The sequence below is a fragment of the Tyto alba genome, unplaced genomic scaffold (assembly GCF_018691265.1).
Source record: "Tyto alba isolate M040663 unplaced genomic scaffold, T.alba_DEE_v4.0 Super-Scaffold_41, whole genome shotgun sequence".
Classification (NCBI taxonomy): domain Eukaryota; kingdom Metazoa; phylum Chordata; class Aves; order Strigiformes; family Tytonidae; genus Tyto; species Tyto alba.
The window spans coordinates 3705209-3729379 of record NW_024881317.1 but is presented as its reverse complement, the minus strand read 5'-3'; the positions used below and the strand labels follow the sequence as shown (position 1 = coordinate 3729379).

The 24171-nt window shown below is 53.1% G+C and overlaps 1 protein-coding gene across 1 annotated transcript in view; it reads right to left on the bottom strand.

Annotated features, from left to right (window-relative positions):
• Window positions 1-24171, bottom strand: part of PCSK6 (proprotein convertase subtilisin/kexin type 6) — a 37311-nt gene that overhangs the window by 9662 nt on the left and 3478 nt on the right. The window contains exons 2-13 of the mRNA XM_042804263.1: window positions 20459-20563; window positions 15951-16061; window positions 15160-15303; window positions 14495-14571; window positions 13703-13791; window positions 10266-10438; window positions 6138-6350; window positions 4566-4666; window positions 2879-2982; window positions 2275-2392; window positions 1017-1205; window positions 641-777 (exon numbers count right to left, since the gene is read on the bottom strand). Coding sequence (XP_042660197.1) covers window positions 641-777; window positions 1017-1205; window positions 2275-2392; window positions 2879-2982; window positions 4566-4666; window positions 6138-6350; window positions 10266-10438; window positions 13703-13791; window positions 14495-14571; window positions 15160-15303; window positions 15951-16061; window positions 20459-20470 — 1468 coding nt within the window. The 5' untranslated portion in view covers window positions 20471-20563. The remainder of the gene's footprint in view (window positions 1-640; window positions 778-1016; window positions 1206-2274; window positions 2393-2878; window positions 2983-4565; window positions 4667-6137; window positions 6351-10265; window positions 10439-13702; window positions 13792-14494; window positions 14572-15159; window positions 15304-15950; window positions 16062-20458; window positions 20564-24171) is intronic.

The window sequence follows — 24171 nt, the reverse complement described above, 5'->3', positions numbered from 1 at the left end:
GCAACGCATGCCAGCCCCAGGCAGGGTGCTTCATGCCCCGCTGTCGTCAGCCGGCGAGGCGGCTGCCCCCTTCCCAGTGGGGCCCACATCCCGCCAGTCCGGCTCCTTTGCTGGGAAGGGGTCAGGGAGCAGGCAGCCAAGCCGGAGAGGGGGGGACCCAGCGGGGTTGGGGACACACAGGGGGCCAGGCTGAGCCCAGCCACCCCCTGCCAGCATGGTGGCAGCCCGGGGAGGATGTCCATCCGTCCGCAGCCCGAGGGGCATCGTCCCCTTGCGCCGTTGCACAACCAGCCCACGCGCCAGATGTCCCAGCAGCGAAGCAAAACAAACAAACAACAATTACAGCTCTCGGGTTTCCTCGTTTGGACTCATTACGGTTTAATTTTGGAAACCTGGCTCTTGGTTGCAACGAGTTTGCTGGTGGGAGAAAACCCGCTCCCGGCTCACCCAGACCGGCAGCTTCTTGCGCTCAGGGCTGAAGTTTTATTCCCATTTTTGAAAAATTTGCGCAATACAGTTTTTGTTGAAGACCATAAAACCTGCAGCAAAAGTCACAGCCGAGCGAAGCAGCCTGCAAAGAGCTTTGGGGGCGAGGGGGACCGGCGGGCGCTGGGGGACGGGGCTGCTGGGCGACCCTTACCTTGCACCGCAGGGTTGCGCACTTGGGATGGCGTGTCGTGGATCTCCAGGGTCCACTCCCCCGCCGCCCGCTCCCCCCAGCAGTGGACGGTCATGAACTCCCAGCCCTTGAACCCCTCATTGGAGTGGTCGAACACCCTGCAACGGTAATGCCGTGCGTCAAGAAGCATGACTTTGAATGTCTTATTTAATCAGAAAAGTAGGCAGGTAAATAAGGATTTTAGGGATCCTTCCACACATGCACCCTTGCACGGAGCCCTCCTGCAGCTGAGACCCAAGCCCCTGGTCTCCCCAGAAAACCCAAGCAAACTTGCAGCAACCCCCTAAATGAGGATTTCTGCCCGGTCCAGGCATGTGCTGGCTCAGGCCACCCTTACCGCCTGGCGAGGAGCTGCGACCTGGTCCCCGCCGGAGAGACGAGGCTGATCTGGAGATCACCCCGGCGCGGGTGCGAGATGCTGAGCCGCACCACGACGTGCTCCAGGTAGAGCACGTGCTGGTCGCGGTGCTCGGCGCAGGCGCTGCTGAGGGTGCTGGCACGCAGCACGTGGTCCGCACGGATGTACCTGCCGGGGACGGGCAGAGCGTCACGTTGGGGACGGCAGCGCTCCCCGGTTCCCAGCAGCACAGGCACCCAGTTAGAGTCGAACCCGGTCTCCTACTGCTTCACGGCAAAAATTATCTCATCCTCCATTGCAACACAGTGTCCTAGCATGGGAATTTGCTGAATTGCCTGATGGTAACGAGATGGGTTTGAACTGCCTCTAAGATCTATGCCTTATGGGCTGCAAGGGTGCTGCTTTATTATAATTATCGGCACAACGCTCCTCTTTGGGTTGTAATTAGTGTCTGTATCAGATAAATAGTTTCATGAACACACTTGGCTCCAAATTCATTCCTGCTTTGCATATGCAAGTCTTTCTGAAGGGACTGCTTTTCTGATGAACAACTCAACTTGCTCTACACCCAGGCAATGGTAAACCAAGAGGGCCCATTTGGTCAGATCCTTGATCCCACCCTTTAACCCAGCAGGGACAAACCCACCAAGGATGAGATGTGAACCTAAACTGGTTTGAACCTGAAGCCAAATTCAAAGTGACCCCAGGCACTGGAAATTTGGGAACTCTTGCAACAAAGCACCAGTTTTTGGTGTCTTCCATCGAGACAAGGTGTTTGGTGGAAGAGGGAGGAGAGGCCAACAAGTCACTGCTCATGTAGGACCCAGTGGGCCGGTTGGTTTTGGTCTTTTCAGCATCAACCCTCAAAAATTCCCTGCTGATCACCCGCCTGGGAAGCAAAGGCACTGAAAGGGCAAAAATAAATCACCTGCTGTCAAATCTGACTCCAGAGAGGCCCCACAGGGCCCCCTTTGAGCTGAGCTGCAGGCACAGACCATGGGTGGGTACTTTTGGGTCAATAAACAGACCTCAGGGTGACGGAGTGGGTTGCTCTGACCGTAAAATGGATGAACACCTCACCTGCACATGGGCTTGTCCTGGACACCCCAACTCCTAATTTCCCTTTCCAAATACTGGGACAGCAGCTGAGCCTTTGCACTGCAAGAGCTGGTTCCATCAAACCTCCTTCCATAGAGCTGTGCCCCCCAGGAGAGCCCCCCCACCCCACGAAACTCACTTGGGCACCCTGTCCAGGCTTCCCACACAGACGTGTTGGGGAGGGACTGCCTTCCACTTCTTGGCTTCCACCACGATAGCATCTGCATCCACCAGACCGAAGCCATATAGATGGCTAACTGGAAAGAGAGAAGACTCAGAAACTCACTGCCTTCCAGGCAAGGGCCAGCAGCTCCTCCTTGCAGCTTGATGGAGCATCCTCCACCCATCAAGGAAGGCACGGAGTTGATCCTGTTGGACACAAGGTGCTCCAAGACATGGAACTCATCATCCTGCCCAAGTTACACCCCGGATCTGCGTTGGAACCATGGAAAACCCACTGACAGGAGCAGCCCACCGAAAGGAGCAGTCAATGCAGCATCTCAGGAGAGCCTCCACCAAGCCAGACTTCTAAACCTCCACCAAGCAAGATTTCCAAGCGTCTTGCCCCACAAATTACTGCCCTCTCCTCCCTCTGCTCAACAGCCTGATGGTAGGAGTACCCCAAGTCAGCTGAGAGAGCAGACATCCAGGATGAACGTTTCAACCAGCGAAGTTCTGGGGACCTTTGTTTTCCCTTTTGTGGCCATTTTCACCACACCACCTCCACCCCTGCGGCCCCTCACCTTTATGCCCCGCGCCGTTGGTCTTCCAGTCGGCTGCTCGCAGGTGCACTGGCCGCGAGGTTTTGACCAGCAGATGTTGGACATCCCTCCAGGTGAGCAGGGGGCTGCAACAACATGCGGCCCATGGGATAGCTCTGCTGCTCCCAGTCTCCCCAGCAGCAGCAGGGACATCCCTTTGCTTAACAAAAGACCCCACCCAAACCTCTTTCCTGCTCCAAAACAGCATGAATCAATGATTAAATGCTGATGCCCTGCCTGGAGGTTGGCCATCACTTGGGGTGACCCAACAGAGGGGGTTGCTCCAGGGAGGGATGCCACATGCCCACGGGCATTGCAGGATTTATTCCTGGCCAAAGGTACTTCGCTCTCGTGCTCTGGGTTATAACTGAAGCGAATCAGGAAGGTTTTCCATATTTTCTTGTAGGAGACCAGGAACAAAACACATCCTGAGGCAGGGTACCGGACTCAGCAGCTCGCTGGTACACAATGCTGAGCAAACCTTCCCTTTATAGGAATAACACCAAAACTTGCTGGGAAAAAAAAAAGCTGTGTTGCTCATTTAACAGAAAAAATTAAACCCAAAGTGTTTCCAAAACGTTCCCCAGGCTGGGTCTGTGTGAGGTTTGTGTGTTGAGGGTGCTGGACACTGAGCACTGTGTGCTTTTGAGCCTCCCCCCTGCCAAGACCCCAGCCCAGGGATACTGCTGAAGAATTTTCCACGCTTTTCTTACAGCCAGTTCTTCAGCATCTCAAGCTGGGATTTATATTGCTCTCAAGCAACATTTAAGAAAAGAAATTCAATTTATTCCTTCTCGTCATAATGGAGTGCCTGAGCACCAAGCTCTGGTACTTAATGTTGCGTTTTATGCCTCCGCTAAACAATTCAAAAATTACATCTAAAGCTCTTAATATATTTGTAATGAAAACGGCATCTCTGGAAACATGCTCACCCAACCCAGGCGCTGGGATTAAACCAGAGGAGAGGGGCTGGAGCTGACACACCACAATTGCTGTCCCCGGATGTGAGCGCAGCGCTGCCCTGCGGCTTATTTGCAGCCTTATTTTTATTTCCACCCCATAAAAATAATGATAATAGTGAGAAGCTCATGAGAAGATGCTTCATGGTGCAACGTGGGACTGCTCCTGGGCTGGCGTCCGTGATGGGACTGGGATGGGGACAAGAGGCAAAGACCAGCTCGTTTGAACTGGGGAGTGTGTCTCTGCCAGTGACGCCATGTGGGTTTTGACATTATGCAAAAGTAGTCCTTTTCCCCCAGAAATTAAATACTTGCTTAAAACCATCACTTCTACAGACATTTTCCATTTTCTGTGATGTTTTCTGACATTATTTTTCCAGGAAGTGTTTATAAAACTCCTGTTGGAGCTGGCTGTCAGCGGTTTCAATGCACCAAATGAAAAGCCTGACTTATCTCACCAACCCCAACTTTTCAACAGATGGCAACAAGTGAAGAATTAGATCAATAAAACACCTGCAGGAAGATTAGATGCAAAACAACAACGCTGTATCAAACCTTGCCAAAAAGGAGCAATTCAGAATAACTTTACCCCATTTTGAGTTGCTCCAGAGGAAAAAAAAAACAACATCTTTTTTTCTTTCTGGTTTTACTCGCCAGGTACTAAATGTGGAAACATTTGCCCTGCTAGCCAGTGGTGAGGTTACACTTACTTTGCCTCCAAAGCCAAGGCGATGATGCCTGCGACCATGGGGGCAGACACGGAGGTGCCGGTGTGGCCGTCCGTGCAGCGGTGCCGGAGGTCCGTGGTGACCTGTGAAGAGAGGAGCTGCAGCCCCCACGCAGCCAGAGATGCTCCCGGTGTGAGTGCTACCCCATCGAGCACCCCAAGTTTGCTTGGGATGCTGCCAGAGGGGAGCAGAGCCGACGGGTACCCAACCCCTGCCATGGCTCCCATGCAATCGGGGTGGCCAAAGCCCCCCAAAATGGGCTGCAGATACCTCTGGCACATGAGAAAACACCCCTGCTTACATTTTCCTTTGCTCAAAGCTGCAAAAATTATTTGAAAGGGGGAAACGAGTCAATTTTGCTGTGGGTCAGCTGGAGAAAAAGCCGCGGATGGACTGGTGCGAGCAGGGCAGGGCTGGCATAGGTATGCACCCAGGGGTGCGTGTTGAGCTGTGCCATATCAAACACTTTCTCTAAAAGCTCCAGCTCCTGGCATCAGGCAAGGATTCCCGTTTGCAGGGGGGGAATAACAAAAAGGGAAAAAGAAGCCATTTCCAGCTTCTTCATTTCAGGGCAGAGCACAATGCTTGGGTAGCAAAAGCTCAGAGGCAAAAAGATGCTCAGTCAGTTACGTTTTTAAAAGGCTCATGGATTTTGAGTTGATCGGATCATATTTTTAGTGGGAAGGACACGTGCCACCCAATTGTTCCCTGATATGCCTCTGGAAGCTGCTTTTTTGCCCAGCAGTGCTCCAGCAGCACTGAACTGGTGTTGGCCTCAGCCATGCAAACATTCCCAAGTGCCATGAAAACGGCACTTGGATTCTGTTTTCTGTCTGGAAATTAATCCTTTAGGGGCCAAACAAATCAGTCCTAAATAAATAAATAAATAAAATAATAAAAAAAAAAGACTTGTAAAAAACTCACATTTTTTGTCTAAAAAATAATTTGGGTGGAAAACTCCCTCCCCGCTCAGGTAAGGCACCATGCTGGTGAATTACGTTTTACTGCCCAACGTTTCAATGATGCACGGGGATGTTGGTAACAAAATGCTTTGCTGTGATGAGACCACAGAAGTTGTTGGGAGGGGGCAAATATAGCCTGCACAGCAGGGAAAACTAGACTGATCCACACATGCACATGCTTTCAGGCAAATCCTGGGCTCCAAAAAGTCTCTGCTCTCCATTTGGTGTTGCCACATCCCTGCCAAACACCTCCATCCTCCCTCTTTTTTCTCTGTCTCATGCTAAAAATCCTCAAAATTCCCTTTTTATAAGAGCAGGACAGCAAGCAGGCATTTTGTGGGACAGGTAAATATTTGCACAGGTATTTTTGCAAACCTCCAGCCCCTTCACCCATTTACCAGGGAAAACACCACATCCCCGAGCTCTTCCCAAGGACCAGAGCAATTTTGGCTCCACCACAAAAAGCCATGAGCAAAACCCACTGCAGGGCTAAGGGCAACGCCCGGCTCTTACAACCAAGCCAGCATCCAGCCCAGCCGCGCAGGAAACATCCAGGGGATGCTGTCCCACTTGACATCGGGATGAAACTTACAATTTTCCGCTCATAAAAAGCCCCGCTGCTGTAGGTGGTGGCGAGGGTGGAGGCACACTCCTCCAGGTACCAGGGCTTGTAGCCGTTCTCAGTGGTGCTGCTGATGGAGATGGTGTAGATGCTGTTGGTGTAGCCGTCGCAGGAGCAGTAGTCGCCCTCTCTGCCGCCGTTCCCTGATGCCCAGACGAAAATGGACCCCAAACCCCTGCGGCCCTGCGGGCAGAGAGGGGACAGGGGGTGAGGGGAGCCGTTTGTCCGGGATGAGAGGCCATCTGGGCACGGGGAGGAAGGGACCGCTCATCCCCAGCGCTGGGATGCCGTCGGTAAGCTCGATTTTGGGGTCTGGACGTAGGGTTTGGTTAGGGTGGGAAGATGGGACGTGTCCTGCCTGGATCAGCCCCTGCAAACGTGCCCCTCAGCTCAGCCAGCCCCAGTTTTACAGGCAGCGATTCCCTGTGAGGATGGAGAGACTCCAGCGATGAGGATTTTGGCCGCTTCTGTGGGCTCTCCTGGGGGAAAATATCTGGGGTGCTCAGAGTCCCTGGACCAGGCAGTGACACCCGGCACAGCGCTTCCTGGGGTGCAAGGATGGCCCTGCAGGAGGGACTGGCAGGGAACCCCTCAAAACCCACGGCTCCTTCTCCCTGAGCCTGCAAACCCCCTTCTGAGCCCACTCAAACCACCAGAAACCTTCCCCCGGCCTATCTTTCAGGTTCCTTTTGTTTGTTTTTTTTCTTTTTATTTTTGAATCCCAGCCTTTTCTTCCCTCCCCATTGCTTGGCAGGAACATCTGATGGAGCTGTCTCCACCGGGTACAGCTGTGGGAGCCCACTGGGATTTGGGGGGGGGGGGGGAAGGGGGGGTGAGAGGGGTGCGCCAGCTGCCCGGACCTCCCCGGAGCTGGGGGAAAATCCCGCCCGGCAGCGGCGGCCGCGGTGCCAACGAGGGGCCCCTAACAAAGCCGACGGCGCGGGGGCGAACCTCTCCATCCTCCATCCAACCCGCTGCCAGGGCACCCAGGGTGCCCACACTCCCCCCACCCAAACCCCCTGGGGGTTTCACAAATAGGGTGCCACGGTCCCCAGGGGAGGATTTTTGGTGACCCAAGGAGGGGTTTGGGGCAGGAAATGAAGCGGCTGGTTCACTTCCCTGCCCCGTAAGGCAGGGCTCTCCGGGGAGGGCGGCGTGCTGCTGGGCTTGGCAGGCGATGGAAGCGCACGGCGGCGGCGGAACAGCCCCATCCTCCCCACGGCTACTCCTGCCACGGAGAGATTTCGGCACTCGCCTGGGCAGATCTGGTGTTTACCTCCCTCCCACTGCTCTGCGGCGGCTTCCTCCACAAAAAATAATGATAATAATAATAATAATAATAATAATAAAACAGCTTTGCTCTGGAGGAATTCACTAGGATTTATTGTGGGTTCTAAGTGCTGGGGGGAGAGGGATGGTTTATTACCTGTCGCGCCCTCCTCCTGGGGCAGAGGCTCTCTGAGCTGACCCTGCCTCTGGATACACAGGCTAAGTCAGGCTCTTTCCTTACTTTATGAAAGTTTTCATTATCTAGGCTGCCTCCCAGCCAAACTGGGTGGGTATTTCCCTAGCAAAGATTTAATAGAGCTGTCTGGACCTCTGCAAGAAAAAGTGCAATTGCAAATGGAATTACTGCCCTGCCTCACGTCACGGAGAGCTCAAACCAGCTCGCCAGCCCAGTAAGTCTGCTGCTGGCACCTCCAGTCCCACTTTCCAGGGTTTCCTGGATGTCCAAGGCAGCAGCATCCCAGCCCACGTGCGCGGCACAGGCAGTGACTGTCTAGCTCTCCAACACAAAAGTCCACCCATCTCCAAGGACCAGCCCTGCTGCAAGCAACCCAGGCTTTCCTAAATCACTAATCAGAGGAACAAAACCAGGCACCGATTGCTGAAGGCGTGCAGAGACATAGCAGAGATTTCATCTGGGATCAGTATACGGGGAGCCCAGACCTCCCCTGCATCCCACAGCTTGAGCACCGCAGCCGCAGGTGCCGAGAAAGGCTGCTCGGTCCTGGTCCAAACCCACCTCCTTGGGATGCCTGGGCACGGCTACACTGGAGGAAAGTGGGTTTGGAGCCAGCACGGCTGCACGAGGACACAAACAGGCACATAAATGACACTACAGCAACGCACATCTAACACCTGAGAGCGTTTCCCGGCGGAGTGAGAGCTCACCGCGTATTGCAACTCATTCAGATTGGAAAAAAAACACTCTTTCCTTTTTGCTCTGAAACAAGCAACTACCAAGATTTTCACGAGCAAACCCCAAACACACCCAACTTCTTTATTTGCCATCCTCCTAAGCCAACACCATCCTGGCAAGGGGCTCCTGGCCTCTATAAAACCTGGATGCGGGCATCATTTAAACCAGGGACTCCCTCCCTGGCCCAGGCTGGGGATGATCCCGCTCCCCCCAGCAGCGCATCGGTCGGGTGGGGGTTTGCCCAGCAGTACTCCCTGAGAGCCCAGGATAAATATCCCCTCGTTAGCTTGGGAACTAATAAGGTGTGGCTGGAAGAGCGAGAAACAAGATGATAAATTACCCCAACACAGTCCTATCGCTAATAGATAAAGGTTATTTTAATGTTTCCATTAAAAACTCAATTTTAAGGATTTATAACTCGGTTACAGCTGTTTGCTTGGGCTAAAGGTGGCGGCTAAATATCTGCTTGCAGCTTTCCTCATTATTTAAGAAGAGGTTGGCAATTAAGAGCTGTGCCTGCAGGATAGGATGTGTCGCAAACACGGGTGGCAGTGGGGGGACAGGTACAGGGGTGGCAGGGCCTGATGTCCCCTGGGAGACAGAAACAAGCGTCCCGAAACAGCAGAGCTGTGCTGGGCCAGTACCCTGCTGCTGCCCATTTGCTCCCGCGTGGAAAAATAAGGTCTAAAAAGCAGCTTGTTCCCCTGTATTTACACGGCGTGAACTCCCCGGCACTTCAATGGATTCCTCGGCAGGCTCACCGCCCCGGCAGGAAATCAAGTAAATAGTGGGAAAAACACTCCACCCTATTTTTAGATAACAGGCAGGCTGCGTCGCCCCAGCCCGCGGCTGCCCCGAGCCCCAACGTGCTGTGAGAAGAGGCAGCAGAGGCAGGAGTGGAGGCAGGGAGCGAAGCTGGGGGGGTTTCAAAGCCCAGCCTGGGGCTGCTGGCGGCAAAACCCCAACCCCAAATTGGCCAAAGCACCCAGGGGACACCCGTGCAGAGCCCCGAGCCGCCACAACACTTACCCGCGGCACCCGCCGAGCTGCCAAGAAAGGTCTTTTTCCCGACGCTTTTAGCCAATATTGGGCATTTTTTAAAAGCGCCCAAAAAGAGAAGAGGCACGAGAAGGCCAAGGGCGTCCCCAGTGGGGATTGACAGCTGTCAATCATGCATGATGCCGGCTGAACCCTCTTGTTGGAGGACTTCAAGGACAATAATCTGAATTTTTCCTGTGCCTCCGTGGCTGGAGCCTGTGGCGGCACCCACGTGTTCCCCCCCCCCCCCCCCCCCCCGCAGTCGTAACACAGCCACTCATTCCAGGTGGAAAACCAGGGAAATGCTTAATGTGATGGAGACCCCCAGGACAGGATACTGGGGGCCTGGGGAAGGTGAAGGAGAGGGGAGGGAGATGCTGAGGGGGGGGTGGTCGCTTCCCTCCGCGCCAGCGCCTGGGGGGTGGGGGGCACATTTTGAGGTGCAAAGTCACCCCCTCGAGAACCGCTTTGGGTTTCTCAGCCCGGCAGAGCTTCGCAACTCAACCTGGGGCCTGCCTGCTCTGCCGGAGCTCTGCCCGGCGGCCGGCGCTGCCGGCTGCTCCCACCGGGGCCGGCTGTGCCGAGGGGTCCCACCGGGGCCGCGCCATCGCCGGGCACCTCCCGCAGCTGCAAAATCCACCGGAGCTCTTAGGGACGCCGGGGAAAACTAGGAAAAATTAGAGGTGATTCACACCCCCCCCTCACCACCCCACCCCATCCCTAGCGTTGGCATCGCCTCGGGGGGCCGAGCCGCCCGTCCCCGCGCCAGACCCCGGGCCGGCCACGGCCCCGGCACGCGTTCCCCATGGGGCAGGAGGAGGAGGGCGAGCACGTCTGGGTGCTGCGGGGATCCACACCTTTTTAATGCCATGCTCAAAAGCCTGTTTGGCCAATAGACCAGGTCCATCAACTGTCTTCCCATCATCATCTGGCCCCCAGCTCGCGCTGTAAATGTCAATGTAATCGGGTCTGATGCCAAGCGACTTCGCTTCAACAACATCTGTTACATCGCCATCTAACATACGAATGCCTAAAAGCACAAAAACATCAGACATTAGGGCTTAATGGCTTGGATGAAAGTGCGAGGATTGCAATCAAAGGGCTTTGTTAACGGCACGGCTCAGGCGCGCCTGGAATAGCTTCAACCCGTGGCCCCGCGCGCTAACGAGCCCGGCAGCGGGATGCTGGGGAGCTATTTTGGAAAGTTTGCTGTGTTGCGGCTTCATGACAAGAGATGGAAAGGGGGGGATTAAGACTCGCTTCCCCTCCATCGGCGCAGATGGGGCAGTGGGAGCGATGCTGTGTTTCCCGCTAGCAAAATCCCCCCACTAAAAACCTTTCTCTGCCCCCCCCCCCCTTTAATTAATTAGCTAACTCATTTCTCCATCTGGAATATATTGGTGTTTCCTGAACACTCAACACCCCCCCAGCTTCAGGCACACTGGTAGGACGAAGCCTCTCCCCATGAGTGGGGACGACCGTAACCGTCCCCAAACCCTGTTGCTGCCCGACTGATGCCAGCGGTGCCCGGGATGGGGAGAAGCCCCAGGCTGTGGTTTGCATGGCCAAAATCAGAGCCAGGACCCCAACCCATGGTGGGATGATGACGCTGCCTGGGATAACCTCGCTCTCTTCCAGCTGGGAATGCTGGCAGGCTCCGACCACAGTGGTTTGCAGACAGAGCCCACCAGCTCTCACCAGGAAAGCTGCACATCCCCAGCCTCAAACTGCTGCAATATGAGGGTTATAACCCCCACCACTCCCCATCACCCTTCCCCTGCCGGATTTCCTACTCCGGGCTGCCCAAAAACAGCCCTTGAAGGAAAAGAGATGCTGAAAATTTCAGCAGCGTATTTTGCCAGCCAGAGAGAGTCTGTTTGATAAAAATGCATTTCCCCTTCCACATGTATTTTTTCTTAAAGCAAACAAATGCAGGCAGATGTCCTTACAGCTGCAGCTGTGCTCTGGACACCAGTCAACTCAAATATCTCCTTTCGATGCTGTCCCACACCAGCCAAAAACAAGCTTAGAAATATAAAACGAGGGAGCAGAGCGGTTCCCAAAAACTTCCTCTCTTTATCATGTTAACAAGAAAACACAAGGAAAAGGGGCAAAAAGCTGAGCCTAGTGTCCAAGCTGCGCTCAGCTGCAGCACAGCGAGCAAAACCATCCAAGGGATGTTTTTTTGCTCTTGCTAAACGCGGGCACGTTCATCAGTGAGCTCAAAGTCAGCCCAAGGTTAGTTCAAAGTCATCTCAAAGTCAACCCAAAGCCAACCCAAATTTAGCTCAAAGTCAGCCCGAAGTTGGCCCAAAACAGCCCAAAGCCAACCCAGAGTCAGACCAAATTCAACCCAAAGCCACCACAGAGACAACCACCCACGATGCAGGAACCCCCTGGATAAAAAAATGGGGGAAGGAGGGAGCAGGTAAGGATGCTGCAAAATAAATGAGCTCTGGGAGCTCTAAAGGGAGCAGCACCGGCCTCCGAAGCGAGCATTCGAGGAGAGAGGAAAGGAGGAGGAGGAATGGCAGGAGCCCTTTCTGTTTCTTGAGCAGCAATGTATTTTGCCCGGAGCAAATGAAAAGCAACGCAAGAGCGCTGAAGAGCAGCCAGTAAAATTAGATGGTAGCTCTCAGAGTGTGACAAATAGGCTTCCCCAACAACTCATGCTCATTAATCGCTGCTTTATTTGCGTAATCCATCTAAAATCACTCTCACTGCAGCTATAGCGTATTTTCCTCCATGATCCCAAACTTGATATGGCTACAGACTTTATTTTTCCCCTTTGCCTGTTCACGCTGTGGGATGCCCACGGCCCCCAGCCCTCTGCCAGGTGCCTTGTCTCGCTCAACACCCCCCCAGGCACCCTCAAGGCAAGGCACCCGTTAAAGGAAGCAAATTAAAATGAGACCCATCGGTCGTTATAAAGTCAACATGTAAGCTCATCTCCATGGCTGCTGTGGAGAAGTGGGCTTGAAAAGGAACATAAAGGCAATGGCCTGATCCTGCAGGGTGCAAAACTGTCTTAAAGCCCACCAGGAGCTTTGCCTTGCTCTGCTGCTGCTTGGTTCATACTTGGAGATGGGTTTTTTAGAGGCAAGAAGCCTCTAAGAAGCAAGAAGGCATCCCTCATGTGGGGGGCAGAGGGGATGGGACAGGATGGGACATGGGGACGTGCCACACCCTTTACAGCCCCTGTCACCACTTCCATTTGCCCTCCCCAGGGCTATTTCTTCCATCAGAGGATTTTCCCAGCATGTGGGACCCTGGCCAGGAGCAGGTCTCCCTGCAGGCACCACTCCCATGCAGACACAACCCTAACAAAAGCTGCTCCTTGCACCGGCAGGGTGAACAAGCCAAGAGAAGGAATTAAGCCCTGAATCCACCCGTGGGTGCCTGGGTCCATAATCCCGATGGTGACTTCTCCCTTCTCCCAGCATGGGGTGGTGGGAGGGGTCGCAGCAAAAGCCCCTCTCCCATTCCAGCCCTGCCGGGGATGGAGCTAAAAACCTGGGTGAGGACCCAGCTCCAGGTATTTTTCCCCTACATGATCTCACCAGCCACGCAGACGGGACACCACGCTCCCACCCCCATCACCCCAGCAGTCGCCATACTAGCCAGGGCTGGCCAGGCCAGCCCCAGCTCAAACCAGCCTCCAGCTAATGCACATGAGCTCTGTGATGCTAATTACCATCAGGCTCTCATTTAGTGATAAAGATTCATTTGCTTCCCGCGCACCATGTTATTTGAGGGACCAGGAAAAGCTCCTCCCACCCCACACAGCCCCAGCCCCCCACCTCCCTGGTGCTTTCCCCACAAAGGTATTTTGGGGGTCCTCCCAGGTCCACCCCCAAGCAGCTCATCTGCAGACATTAACCTCACAAACGAGCAATTTCAGCTCTGAAGCTAAACTGGCGCCACCGACCATAGCAAATGCAGCCACCCCAAGAAGGACAGCCCACCCCCCCACCCCCCCCGAGAGCAGCTGTGAACTTTTGGGGTGAAACCGCCACATCCTCAATCCACATGCATCCTCACAGCAAAGATGCAGCCCATGCAGAAGGCTTTCACCCCAAAATATATGGAGAGGGAGTCCCTTGCACCCCACGTCACCCATCCTCCCCCCAAGCCTCCCCAGGGCTCCCTGCAGCTGGGGCGCCAAGGAGACTCTCTCCTGGCAATATTTGGGGGAACAGCATCCCACCACCTGCCCCGGGAGCCCATTGGCAGGGCCAGGGTGGCCGCGGTCCCCCGGGGGGCCGGTGACGGGCAGGGGAGCTGCCAGCCTCACCTCCGATGCGCGCGTTGTAGGCAATGCCCACGATGCAGTACGAGTTGTTCGCCGCCGCCGCCACTTCCCCCGCGCAGCGAGTGCCGTGCCTGCAAAGAGAAATCCCACCGTGAGCTGATGCCCCTCGGCAAAGGATCCCTCCAGCCACTCTCCACCCAGAAACCAGCCCCGGGACTGCAGCCGTGGAAGAAAGCACCCCAAGAGCTGGAGAGCCCTTATCCAAAACTCACAGCAAGGGCTGGGGGATGTAGGAAGCTAAAGCAGAAAACAATTTGCTGTCTGCATTTTGCACCTAGATGCAATTTGCTCTTTGCATCTTACACCTAGATGCAATTTGCTCTTTGCATCTCACACTTAGATGCAATTTGCTCTTTGCATCTTGCACCTCAATACAACCTGCTCTTTGCTTTTCGCACCTACATGCAATCTGCTCTGTGCATCCCCGTTTCCTTCCCACACGTGCCACCACGTGCCCATCCCGCATCTACTGAAGCCCAGAAAGAGCATCTGAGTTTTGACATTTAAACCACCCAGCCCGACTCACATGGTTTAATCCCTGACCACAAGAAAGAACTCCCCCTCCCCGGTGTTGTTCAATGGCTTGAGGGTTCGTTAGCAATTAGTGTGGTTGCCACAGGCCAGGTTGGCATTAAATGCAACGACTCCGTCCAAAGCCTGTAACGCAGCACCCTCTGCAGTGCTGGGGAGAAGCCACAGACCTGGAAGACACCCCAGGAGGGGCCCCCAGCCCCGGGGACCCCCCCCACCCCTGTGGTAATTAGCATCACGTACTTATTCTCATTGCTGGCATCATAGCGTGGAGTCGGGTCATGGTCGTTCCCGTTGACGTCGTAGCTTGCAAGAGGGTCCTGAAAACATGTTGCCACCATTAGATTCGGCTTACCAGCACAGCCTGGGGCAAAGCAGCCTGGGCAGTGGCGGGGTCCTGCTTCACCTGCCCCTGATGCAGCGGCCGACAGAACCGAGCCGGGCAGAAAATGCCATTTTCCCCTTAGTTTCTGACTATTTGCTCAGGATAAATAGCTTTGGGCAGCAGCCTCGCGTGTTCTCCAGGGGAAAGATCCTGCTACTTCAGAGACAGCTTCTCTGAATCCCAAATCCTGCTGGGTCCGTCCCCCCCACCCCACCCCGTGGCTGTTTGGGGTTTGAGCTGGGGCTGAGCAGGTCCATGCGGGTTTTTGGCTCTGCCCTGGCGAGCTGGAGGGAGGCGGCTGCTTCCCAGGCAGCTGCAAAGGGAGTTTCCCCCAAACCCTCTTGTCTAAAAACCTTGTTTCCTTCTTACAAACATCCTGAGCTTTTTAAAGAAAAAATTTTTTCTTCTAATCTGCCAATGCACAGACTTAAGCTGTTTATACGCTCAAATTCTCCATAAATCAATTCACCACGAGGACCAGCCCCAGCCCATCCATCCCCAGCCCATCCATCCCCCAGCTCACATAATTTTGCAGGAGGTCGGGGTGGTTTCTCTCTATGCCGTCATCGAGGATGGTGACCACCACGTTTTTGCCGGTGTAGCCCCTCTGCCAGGCTGCCAGGATATTCATCTCTGACCTGCAGCGACTGCTTTTATCGCCGCAGTGCTATGGGGGGGAAACACAGCTGCAAAAGGGCTGCAAGCCCATTTCAGCCCATCTAAGTGAGCAGACAGGCTGGGAGCCCATTTAATCAACCAGAAAATATGTTTACATCCCACTCCCTGCCATATAACTCTTAGATTTGTTATAACTTTACTCCACTGATCAAAGCTATCCAGCAGCAGTTAATCCAGGCAATGCTATCTCCCTATTATTCTTTTCCTCTTCCATTTCAAATACTGTGGGCTCTTCAGTTTTGAAGGGCTCATTTCCTTTCTGTGCTTAATTTTCAATGAATTTCCCTGTCAAATACAGATCAATGAGGCAGGCAGGAGAAAAATTATATTGTAAATAGATGGTTGCAGCTCTTGGATGGGTAAAATGCATCAGCGCTGCAGCTGTGCTGCTCCCAAGCTTTCGCTGTGCAGACCATAAGGAGGGGCTGCTAATGATGGTGAAACACTTCAAACTAGACTCTCCCGTGTATTAATTTTCAATTTTAAGATCCTGCTGCCAAGCACATTTGCTGATATTAAGGTGTTTCATTACTGACCGTGCTGAGCAAAGATTGATGACACATTTGATTAAAAATAAATTAACCCCTCCAGTAAAGCAGCGGGCTCCCTGCGGGGTGGCAGCGGGGAGATACCCACCAGGTACCACATGTTGGGCCACACTGGGTCGTTGAAGGGCAGGGCGTGTGGTTCTCCTCGGACCTGCCTCTTCACCCGTCGCTTCACCTCCTGCTGCTGCAGCCAGTCCACCTGCAAGCAGAGCCGTGGGTCAGCATCACCCGCGGGCACAGAGCCCGGCGTCACCCCCTGAAACGGGATGCAGGGTGCAGAAACGGTGCAGACCGCATCCTGGACTCATCCCAGCATCACCCCGCACTCAGGCAAACCCCCATCTGCTCGGCCAGAGCTGCTGCAGAGAGAGGAGCTCCACTTTGGGGGAGAGAGGAAGGATGGACAGACAGACAGGGCAAGCTCAGCTCTTTGTGGTCTCCGAGCCAGGGATGAGATTCCTCTCCCCATGCAGCAAAACTCTAGAGCATAAATAACGTCGCCTCCAAGAGCATGCCTAAACCCTCCTGGCTTAACGAAGCACTGAAGCACGCGCTGAAGTCTCACTGGAGACAAACTACATATTTCAGTGTTTAGTCAAAGTGTTGGAGAAGACTCAGGTGTTTGGCTTAATTTTGGGGCTGATTCTTCCCCCCAGCTGGGAGGCAGCAGTGGCAGCTCAGCCCAGAGACTTCATCACCTGGCTCCAGAGCTCCTCATCCTTCAAGCTACTCCGCTCCTGATAAAATAATAAAATTGGGGTTTTACCCAAGCACAACACAAGTTTCCCCAAAACACGGGATGACCGCACACGGCCGTGGTGGGTCTCAGGGGACGTGGCTGGCTCCACAGAGGTGTTTTTGCTACCGGCTGCAGGCGAGGTGGCCTCAGGGCTGACCGCTCTGACACTTGTTTGCTTTTCAGCGGGGCATGACATGCAAAGAGATCAAACGGAAAATGAGCTGGAAAAGGCCGGGATTGGGAAACGCCAGTGTTTGCCCACACCACTGCAGCGGGAGCTGCCTAAGGTGCCAGTTTGGAAGCAGCCACATCCCATCACTGGCAAGCGTTTCCCCCCCCCCAGGACCCCTTATTGCCCGCAGAAAGGGCTCCCCTGCCTTCAGCATGGAGATGAAACCCAGGTTTATTGAAAATAGGTTGTAAAAATAATTTATAAACTGAATCTTTACACATGCTCATGCTGTGGGGAGAAGGGAGGCACCACCCGAGGAGCTGGGAGGGCTCAGTAGCACATCCCTCCTCACCAGACACTTTCTTCCCAAAGGCTTGGAATCTTTGGGGAACCGCAAAGCTGGCTCATGGGGATGTCTCTATTCTTGTGACTAAGTTTGGTAATGAAAAGAATAAAAATCGAAAATGCAAGTTTTTGTTGGGCTCATTTATGTGAAACTGTCAGCTGAACCAAGCTTTTCTTGTGTGGTTTATAGCTCTCTGACTTGGATGGAGGTGAATGGGGAACTGTGCATATCAGAAACCTGACAAGTTTCCAGCCTAGAGGTTGGTTTTTAAACATATATATTTTAAAGAAAAAAACTCTTGAAAGGAAGAAAATATATATATTTCATAGAAAAAAAATGAGTTTCCACACTGCCTTGGCTGACAACAGCATGCTGCTTTGCTTATACAACAATGGATTTAAGCGTTGGAAGCAAAAATATAACTTAATGGACTAATTAAGAAAAAAATAAATGCATTAAATAGAGGATATGGCCCAAGTACCCAACTGTTCTCCTTGAAGCAGCACTCCTTGGCAGCGTTACCATGGGTCTTGCTGCCCGAGCCACAGCTATCGTCTTTCCCTGCGGCTTTGCTGGATACAGGAATGACGGGAAGATGTGGGATTTCATGGGGTTTTGCCAGGAGCTGCGGTGCCTCACGGGAACATCTTCACTTTAAACACGCTCCTGATCGACCCCAGCACTGCCAGCCGGGAGTCGATGGAGAAGTCTTGTGTGAACACAGAGAAATCAGCAGTTTAATGGCATTGATTTCAAGGGGGGCTTGCTAAATCGATGCGGCTGGCGTGGGAAGACAACGGGCAAGCAGGAAGGAGCCTGGGGCATCCCTGCAATGGCTCCCACCACTTGTGAAACTTGGATCAACTTCCATCACTCATCCGGGGTGGGGGAAAAGCTTCTCGGAAATTAAAAAAAAAAAAAAAAAACAAAAAAAACAAACAAAAAAAAAAACAACAACAAAAAACTCTTTCTGCTACTTTTGCCAAAACTGTTACAACACAGTCCTGAGTCTGGGGGGTCCCAGCTCTATCCTTGCAAACCCTAAGTAGCAATAATGAGGTGACCCTGAGTGGCACCAAAGGACCCTGCAAGGAGGGACAGGTATCACTGAGCCAAACCCTTCACCCTTGCTGGAAACAGAAGGACAACTTTTCATTTCCCCCCTTACTTTGAGATTTTCAGTGGGTGATGCCCAGATCCAGCCACCCAGGGCAGCTCCACCAAACACAACAACCAGCACAGGCAAGGATGCAACTCCGGAAAAGCAATAGCTTGACTTATTCCGGTGGATGTGCAGGAATTAAAGCAGATATCCAGGACAATCAAGATGGCTCCAGCATGTGTTTGCCATAAAGCACAGCAGAAATAATTTAGGTGGGGTTGATTTTGCTATGGTGCGCAGCCAGAGGCACAGGGGCTGAGGCTGTGACATCCTGCGATGAGGATTAAGAGACTGGAGCAGTGAGGCTGAAGGCTCAAGCACTGTGAGGACCAACAGGAGCATCTCAGTGAGCCAGGAAAGTTTACGGTGATGAGAGCTGCAAGTGCAGCCCCTAAGAGGGGTGGCACAGCACGGCGTGACCCTGCTCTGCATCCCACTGCCCCTCTATGCCTCTTACTCTCACCACCACGACCTGTCCCCAAAATTGCTGGATTTGCTACATCTCTCCTCCCTTTCCATCACCAGCCATGTCTCTTGGCTCATATCAGCCCCAAACGGAGCAGACACAGGCTGTGGGTGTCTTGTGGGGCAAGAGGGGGGCTCAGCAGCAGCATGGTTGTGTGGGGATCAGGACCCTGGTCTCCCCCTCCCCAGCCACCCACATCATCAGGATGGAGACCTTGGCCATGGTCCTCTTGCTGGGACCTGCGGCAGAGCAAACCCCTGAGGCAGAACAAACCCATAAATAATGGCACTGGAACAATAGCCCCTGGAAGGCACAAACCACCCAACATCTGCAAATGATTGGACTTGCTGGTTCTTCAGGATTTCTGCAAGATTTGTTTCCATCTTTGCTATTCCAGCATTTCCTGCATTGCGCATGTTAAACCAGTGCCATCCAAATGCCAGGACACTCCCAAAACGATTTGCAAACGTGCATGAGAGATGGGGAGAGCCAACACTGCCAAGAGGTCTTGAACTCTGACTGATAATGAAGGATTAAGAGAACAGCAGCTAATTGCTGTAGCTTGCAGTCCATAGAACAAGGTAAGGTAAATGTTAATAAGACTAAAAGCCAATTGATTTGGTTTGCATTGTAACTAGACTCATTTAAATGGAGGTATTTCAATTGCAGAGCTGAATCTGTCATTTGCTGGGATGCCTGTACACTTCCCCAAGGGCAAACAGCTTTAATTAGAGTCCAGCACACTACTAGGGCACCCACACTCCCCTCCATGATGAGGTTTCCCCCACCAGCAACGCAGCCACCCCTGTGCCTCCTCAGAAATGGGCTACAGACCCTGTCCAAACATTTAACAGCAAATCTCCCTGGAAAGCCAGCTGGCTGGGAAAAGTGGGGTTGCTGTGGGGGTCTGGAGAGATGCAGATGGGCCGTTTTGTACCAAGTGGGTTGGAAATGTCTCGGGGAAGAGCATCCCGAGGGTGGCCAGGCATCAGTGCAAGCACCAGCAGCTTCCTGCAGCACGGGTACCTTCACTGCAATGGCTTTTTCTGCCTTTATTTCTCCCCACAAAACAGACCCTCCCCACACATTAACCCTTCCCCTGCTCTGCAGAAGTAGCATCTCCCAGGGCTTGGGTGCTGGGTGGAGCGGAGGGAAGAGGAAAGCCAGGGCAGAGCCACAGCCCTTCTCTGCCACCCCAAGCCCAGCTCACCCAGGTCCTGCCTGTCCCTCTTCGCCTTCTTCCCACCCCCCCCACTCCCCCCCCCCATTACTTTTGTCAATTCAGCTGCGCCGAAAATCCCTTTGGATGCTTGCTCTAGGAAAAAGCAATGCAGAGCTATTGCCAAGGATTTCACACATAGCAACCATTGAGGCAGAAAGTGTTGTGGCAACTGGATCAACACCCCAAGCATGCAACAGCCTTTCTATCCTGGAAGGCTTTTTTTCCCCCCTTTTCTTCCTCCTGGCTTTCAGACAGATGTTAGCGTTTAGTCACTTCTAAGTATTTTTCATCACCGATCTACGTACTCATGTCCAATGAGTCACCCCGTGCATGCACAGGGCTGCGGTTCAAGGATAACATGTCATCGCAAGATGCTTGGGTTCACGCTTAACCCAGACCAAGCCAACAGGCTCCTTTGAGGGAAGCAGGGACCCCCATCCCACCAGCCCCTGCAGAAGCTGGGGGACCCCAGGCTGCCCGGCCCCCTACCTTGGGGTCCATGCGGAGGAAGTTGTGTGGTCCCCGGCTGCTGAGCGTTGAGCGCTTAAACGTCTTGCTGTGGTGAAAGTGGTAGTAGTTTTCCAAGCTCCCAATCTGCAAAAACAGATTTAAAAAAAAAAAAAAAAAAAAAAAATTAAAAATATGTTTTCCCGTGGTTTCCCCCCATTTTGGTGCTGGCTGCATCCCTTTGTGCGTCTGTGCAGCTGTGCATCCCACCACAAACCCAAAGCTCCCTGGCAAAGCCGGGGTTTGGGGAAGGATGCAGGATGCTGGCACTAACCCCAGTGCCACCGCCGTGGCAAACAGCACTGGTGGCCGGATGCTGCACCGACACAACAGAGCCCGGAAAACATTTTTATGAATTTTCACCCATTAAATGCATCTTTTCAAACTGTCTTCCATCAGCTCCCAAGCAGAAATAATGACCTAAAAATGAGCTCAGCAGCTGCAGCGGAGCCGGGGGAGCTGTGCCTCATCGTGCTGCCTTTCCCCACCCGACGCTCCGGCTTCGCCCTGGCAGCAAGAACAGCCCCATAAGGAGAGGTGAATGCGACCCCTGCTAGCCCTGAGATGCTCCCGGGAAGCGTGGGATATAAATGTGCTTCGCCTGGACTCAGGGACGGCAGCAGGAGGAGTCAAAAAGCCAGGATCTCCAAGCAAACCAACCACCCCTCCCAAAGGGTGTAGAACACATGCCCCAGACTACAGTCCCTCCCCAGCAGTAAGTGCAGCCAGGGAGCAAAGGCAAGCTGGAAAAGGCAGCCCCACTCACTCCCTTCACCTCGGGGAAGCCCCATGCTCCTCTTTTACAAGTTTTTGCCCTTTTTTTCCTTGCACAGAGCTGAAATATCCTGCATTTGTGGGAAAAATGAACCAGCCACACCACCCTGCCAAGCCCCAGGGTGGCTGCACTGCCTCTAGCCTTCTCATTCCAGCAGCTGGAGACACCACGACTCCTTTTTCCATCCCAAAAGCATAGATAAAATCCCAGGGCCATGCAATGAGCTGGGCAATCCCAGCCAGGCGCCCTGTGGCAAGTGTCCCACTGGGATTCACAGCCGTAGGGACGGGAATGACCCAAAAGCTGCACTCACTGGCACGCCGCTCCCAGGTCACACCATTTTGGAACAAATTTGGTCTCTGCTATAAATTCCCTTCTCCCTGCGGTCAGTTTTCTTTCCCCAAAAAAACCCTGTCCCATGGCCAGGAGCTGGATGCTGCAGGGAGCCCATGGCTGTCCCCGGGCCTGGCTCACAGGACCATGGCAAGCCATGCTGCTAGCCCAGTGTGACATCCCCAGGGCCACGCATGACCCAGGGGCCAGGGTGACATCCCCGAGGCCAGACCAGAGCTGGCTGCAATGGGACAGTGAGGAACAAACAGGTTTGTCCGGACCAGATGCTGAAGCAGATGATGACAACTACTTCCATCTTTATCACACTTAATACCTTGAGATGTGCCAGTGCCTCTTACGAGCATTAAATATTTAATTAGTTTTGCTCTGCCTTTTATGCCAGAATGTCATTTCACCGATTTTACTGCCGTTAGTGTGATTTCTGTAATTTGTTTCCACTCAAGTTCATTTAAATCCTCCCTTCCACCCCCCACTGCATTTTTCTTTGCATTAGCACATAGCTGGGCATTTTCTTTAACATCTATATGCAAAGCGGTTGCTCATTGCAATCTGCATTTGGCTTTTAAAACCCATTCCTCAAATCCACTTGTACTTAGGAAAGGGAATGGGGATGCTCCAACCTCCCCATATTTTAGGGAAACCTTGCGTGAGGCCACCCTGCCTCTTGCTCACTCTGCCTGGAAATGCCAATCCCACAGCCCGTGTGGTTCAGCTTCGCATCCGCCGGCTCAGCCTGTAGTTTGCAGGTTTATAATATTCAGTTTATTCTCATCTCCGGTCCCTCCGGCACTCATTGTAACAGGATCACGCTCTATAAACAAGCATCAGCTGAAGAAGCGCTTCTGTTCTCAACCAGAGTGGGCACAGAGCTTTTCAGAAATAAATGTGAAATTACCACGCAATGCAAATCAGCAAGAGGATGAGGAAGGAGATGACCCCATCCCAGGATCTGGGAATATGTGGCCAGAGCAGCAGGAAAACTACCTTGTGTCCCAGGTTCCTTGTCCTCCTGGGATTTAGGGAAGGAAAGAATAAGAAAAACTATCTCATGTTGGGGCTAAATTGAAAGCCAGCTCTTCTCCGAGCAGAGGATGAACCCAGTGACTTTCAGAGGCCCCTGCCTGCCTAAGTTGTTCTGAAAAATTCAAAAATGCCATTTTTTTTAATGGAAAAGTCTTTGTTCTCCTCCTTAAGATCAGTCAGGTAGTGAGGGCTCTGCAATCCAACCCCTGGGGATGGGAGTACTGGAGACACCCAAGAGAGTTGGGTTTTCTCCTGTGTACAGCACCAGCGATGCCACAGCCCTGTGGCCACAGCGTTGGGGACGCTGGAAAACCCAGGGGAGCACCCAAGAGTCACGTAGCAGGACTTCACCAAGGGCTGATCCTTCCTGGCTACCTAGACGAGCCATCACACCCATCAGCTCCTGACCAGCCAGAAGAAGATAGCTGCCCCTGCAGAAAGGCCCCAGTTCCACTGCAGAGGAGATAGCCCAGGTTGCCACCAGCTGTGGTTACAAAGCCCACCCACTCGAAGCCCAGGAGTCCACACCAAGCAGCTCCAGACACGCTCCTTCCCTCCCCAAACGTGTTTACAACTATCAGCCTTGATTTTTTTCAACATCTAATTTCTGCCAAGAACGTGCAGGGCAGGTCAATCCCACAAGGGTCGATTTTAATTTTCCCAACTGAGTTGCAGTTTTGGGATGAAGTCTCAGAGGAAACTTAAGATTTTTTTTGAGGTAACTTGAATTTGTAGCTCAACAAAAATGAGGTGGTTTTATTCTCCCCTGTTAATCGAGGCAGAGGAACCCCTGGCTGGTGCTGCCTGGCTCACCTGGGCTGTAGGTGGAGCAAGCCAGAAGCAACATGAACCTGTTTTGCATCCTGCAACGTTATCGTCACTACGCTGAGGGTGTCAATGGCTCTGCTTCCAAAAACACACACCTGCCAATGTCATCCAGCCACACAGGGAAGAATTTGAAGCTGAAGGAGCTACTCATGGCCCCTACAGGAACCAGGCAGTTAGAGAGATGTGGAGATGCACGGCAAAAGGATGAGAAGCAACAAGTTGCAAGAGGAGAAATCCTAATTGGGTATAAAGAGAGTAATTCTCTGTGTAGAGTGGTGACACACGGGCCTGGGGAGGTGGTGGGATCTCCATCCTTGAAGAGCTTTGAATCTCACCCAGCTAAGGTTCTGCACAGCCTGATTTAGCCTCAAAGTTAACTAGGGGGTTGGACCAGACACCTCCAGAGGTCCTGGCCAACATGAATTACTCTACAAATATGGTCCTTAATAGCATTTAAAAGAGGCATGGTTGCAAGGGGTTTGGCCATCTCCTGATCTCCTTTTCTATCCCCCTTTCCCCTTCTCCCCCAAATCTTGGTGCCACCCGTGAGCCCCCCACAAGTTAGCACCAGGGCAGGGAGAGGCACCCCGGAGATGCTCCTGCAGCAGCACCCGGCTCTCCTGATGCACTGCCAGGTGGAGACGAGCCCAGCGCCTGCCCTGCCTCATTAACAGCCATTAGTATTTCAAGCAGGTTCAAGGTCGCCTGTAGCTAA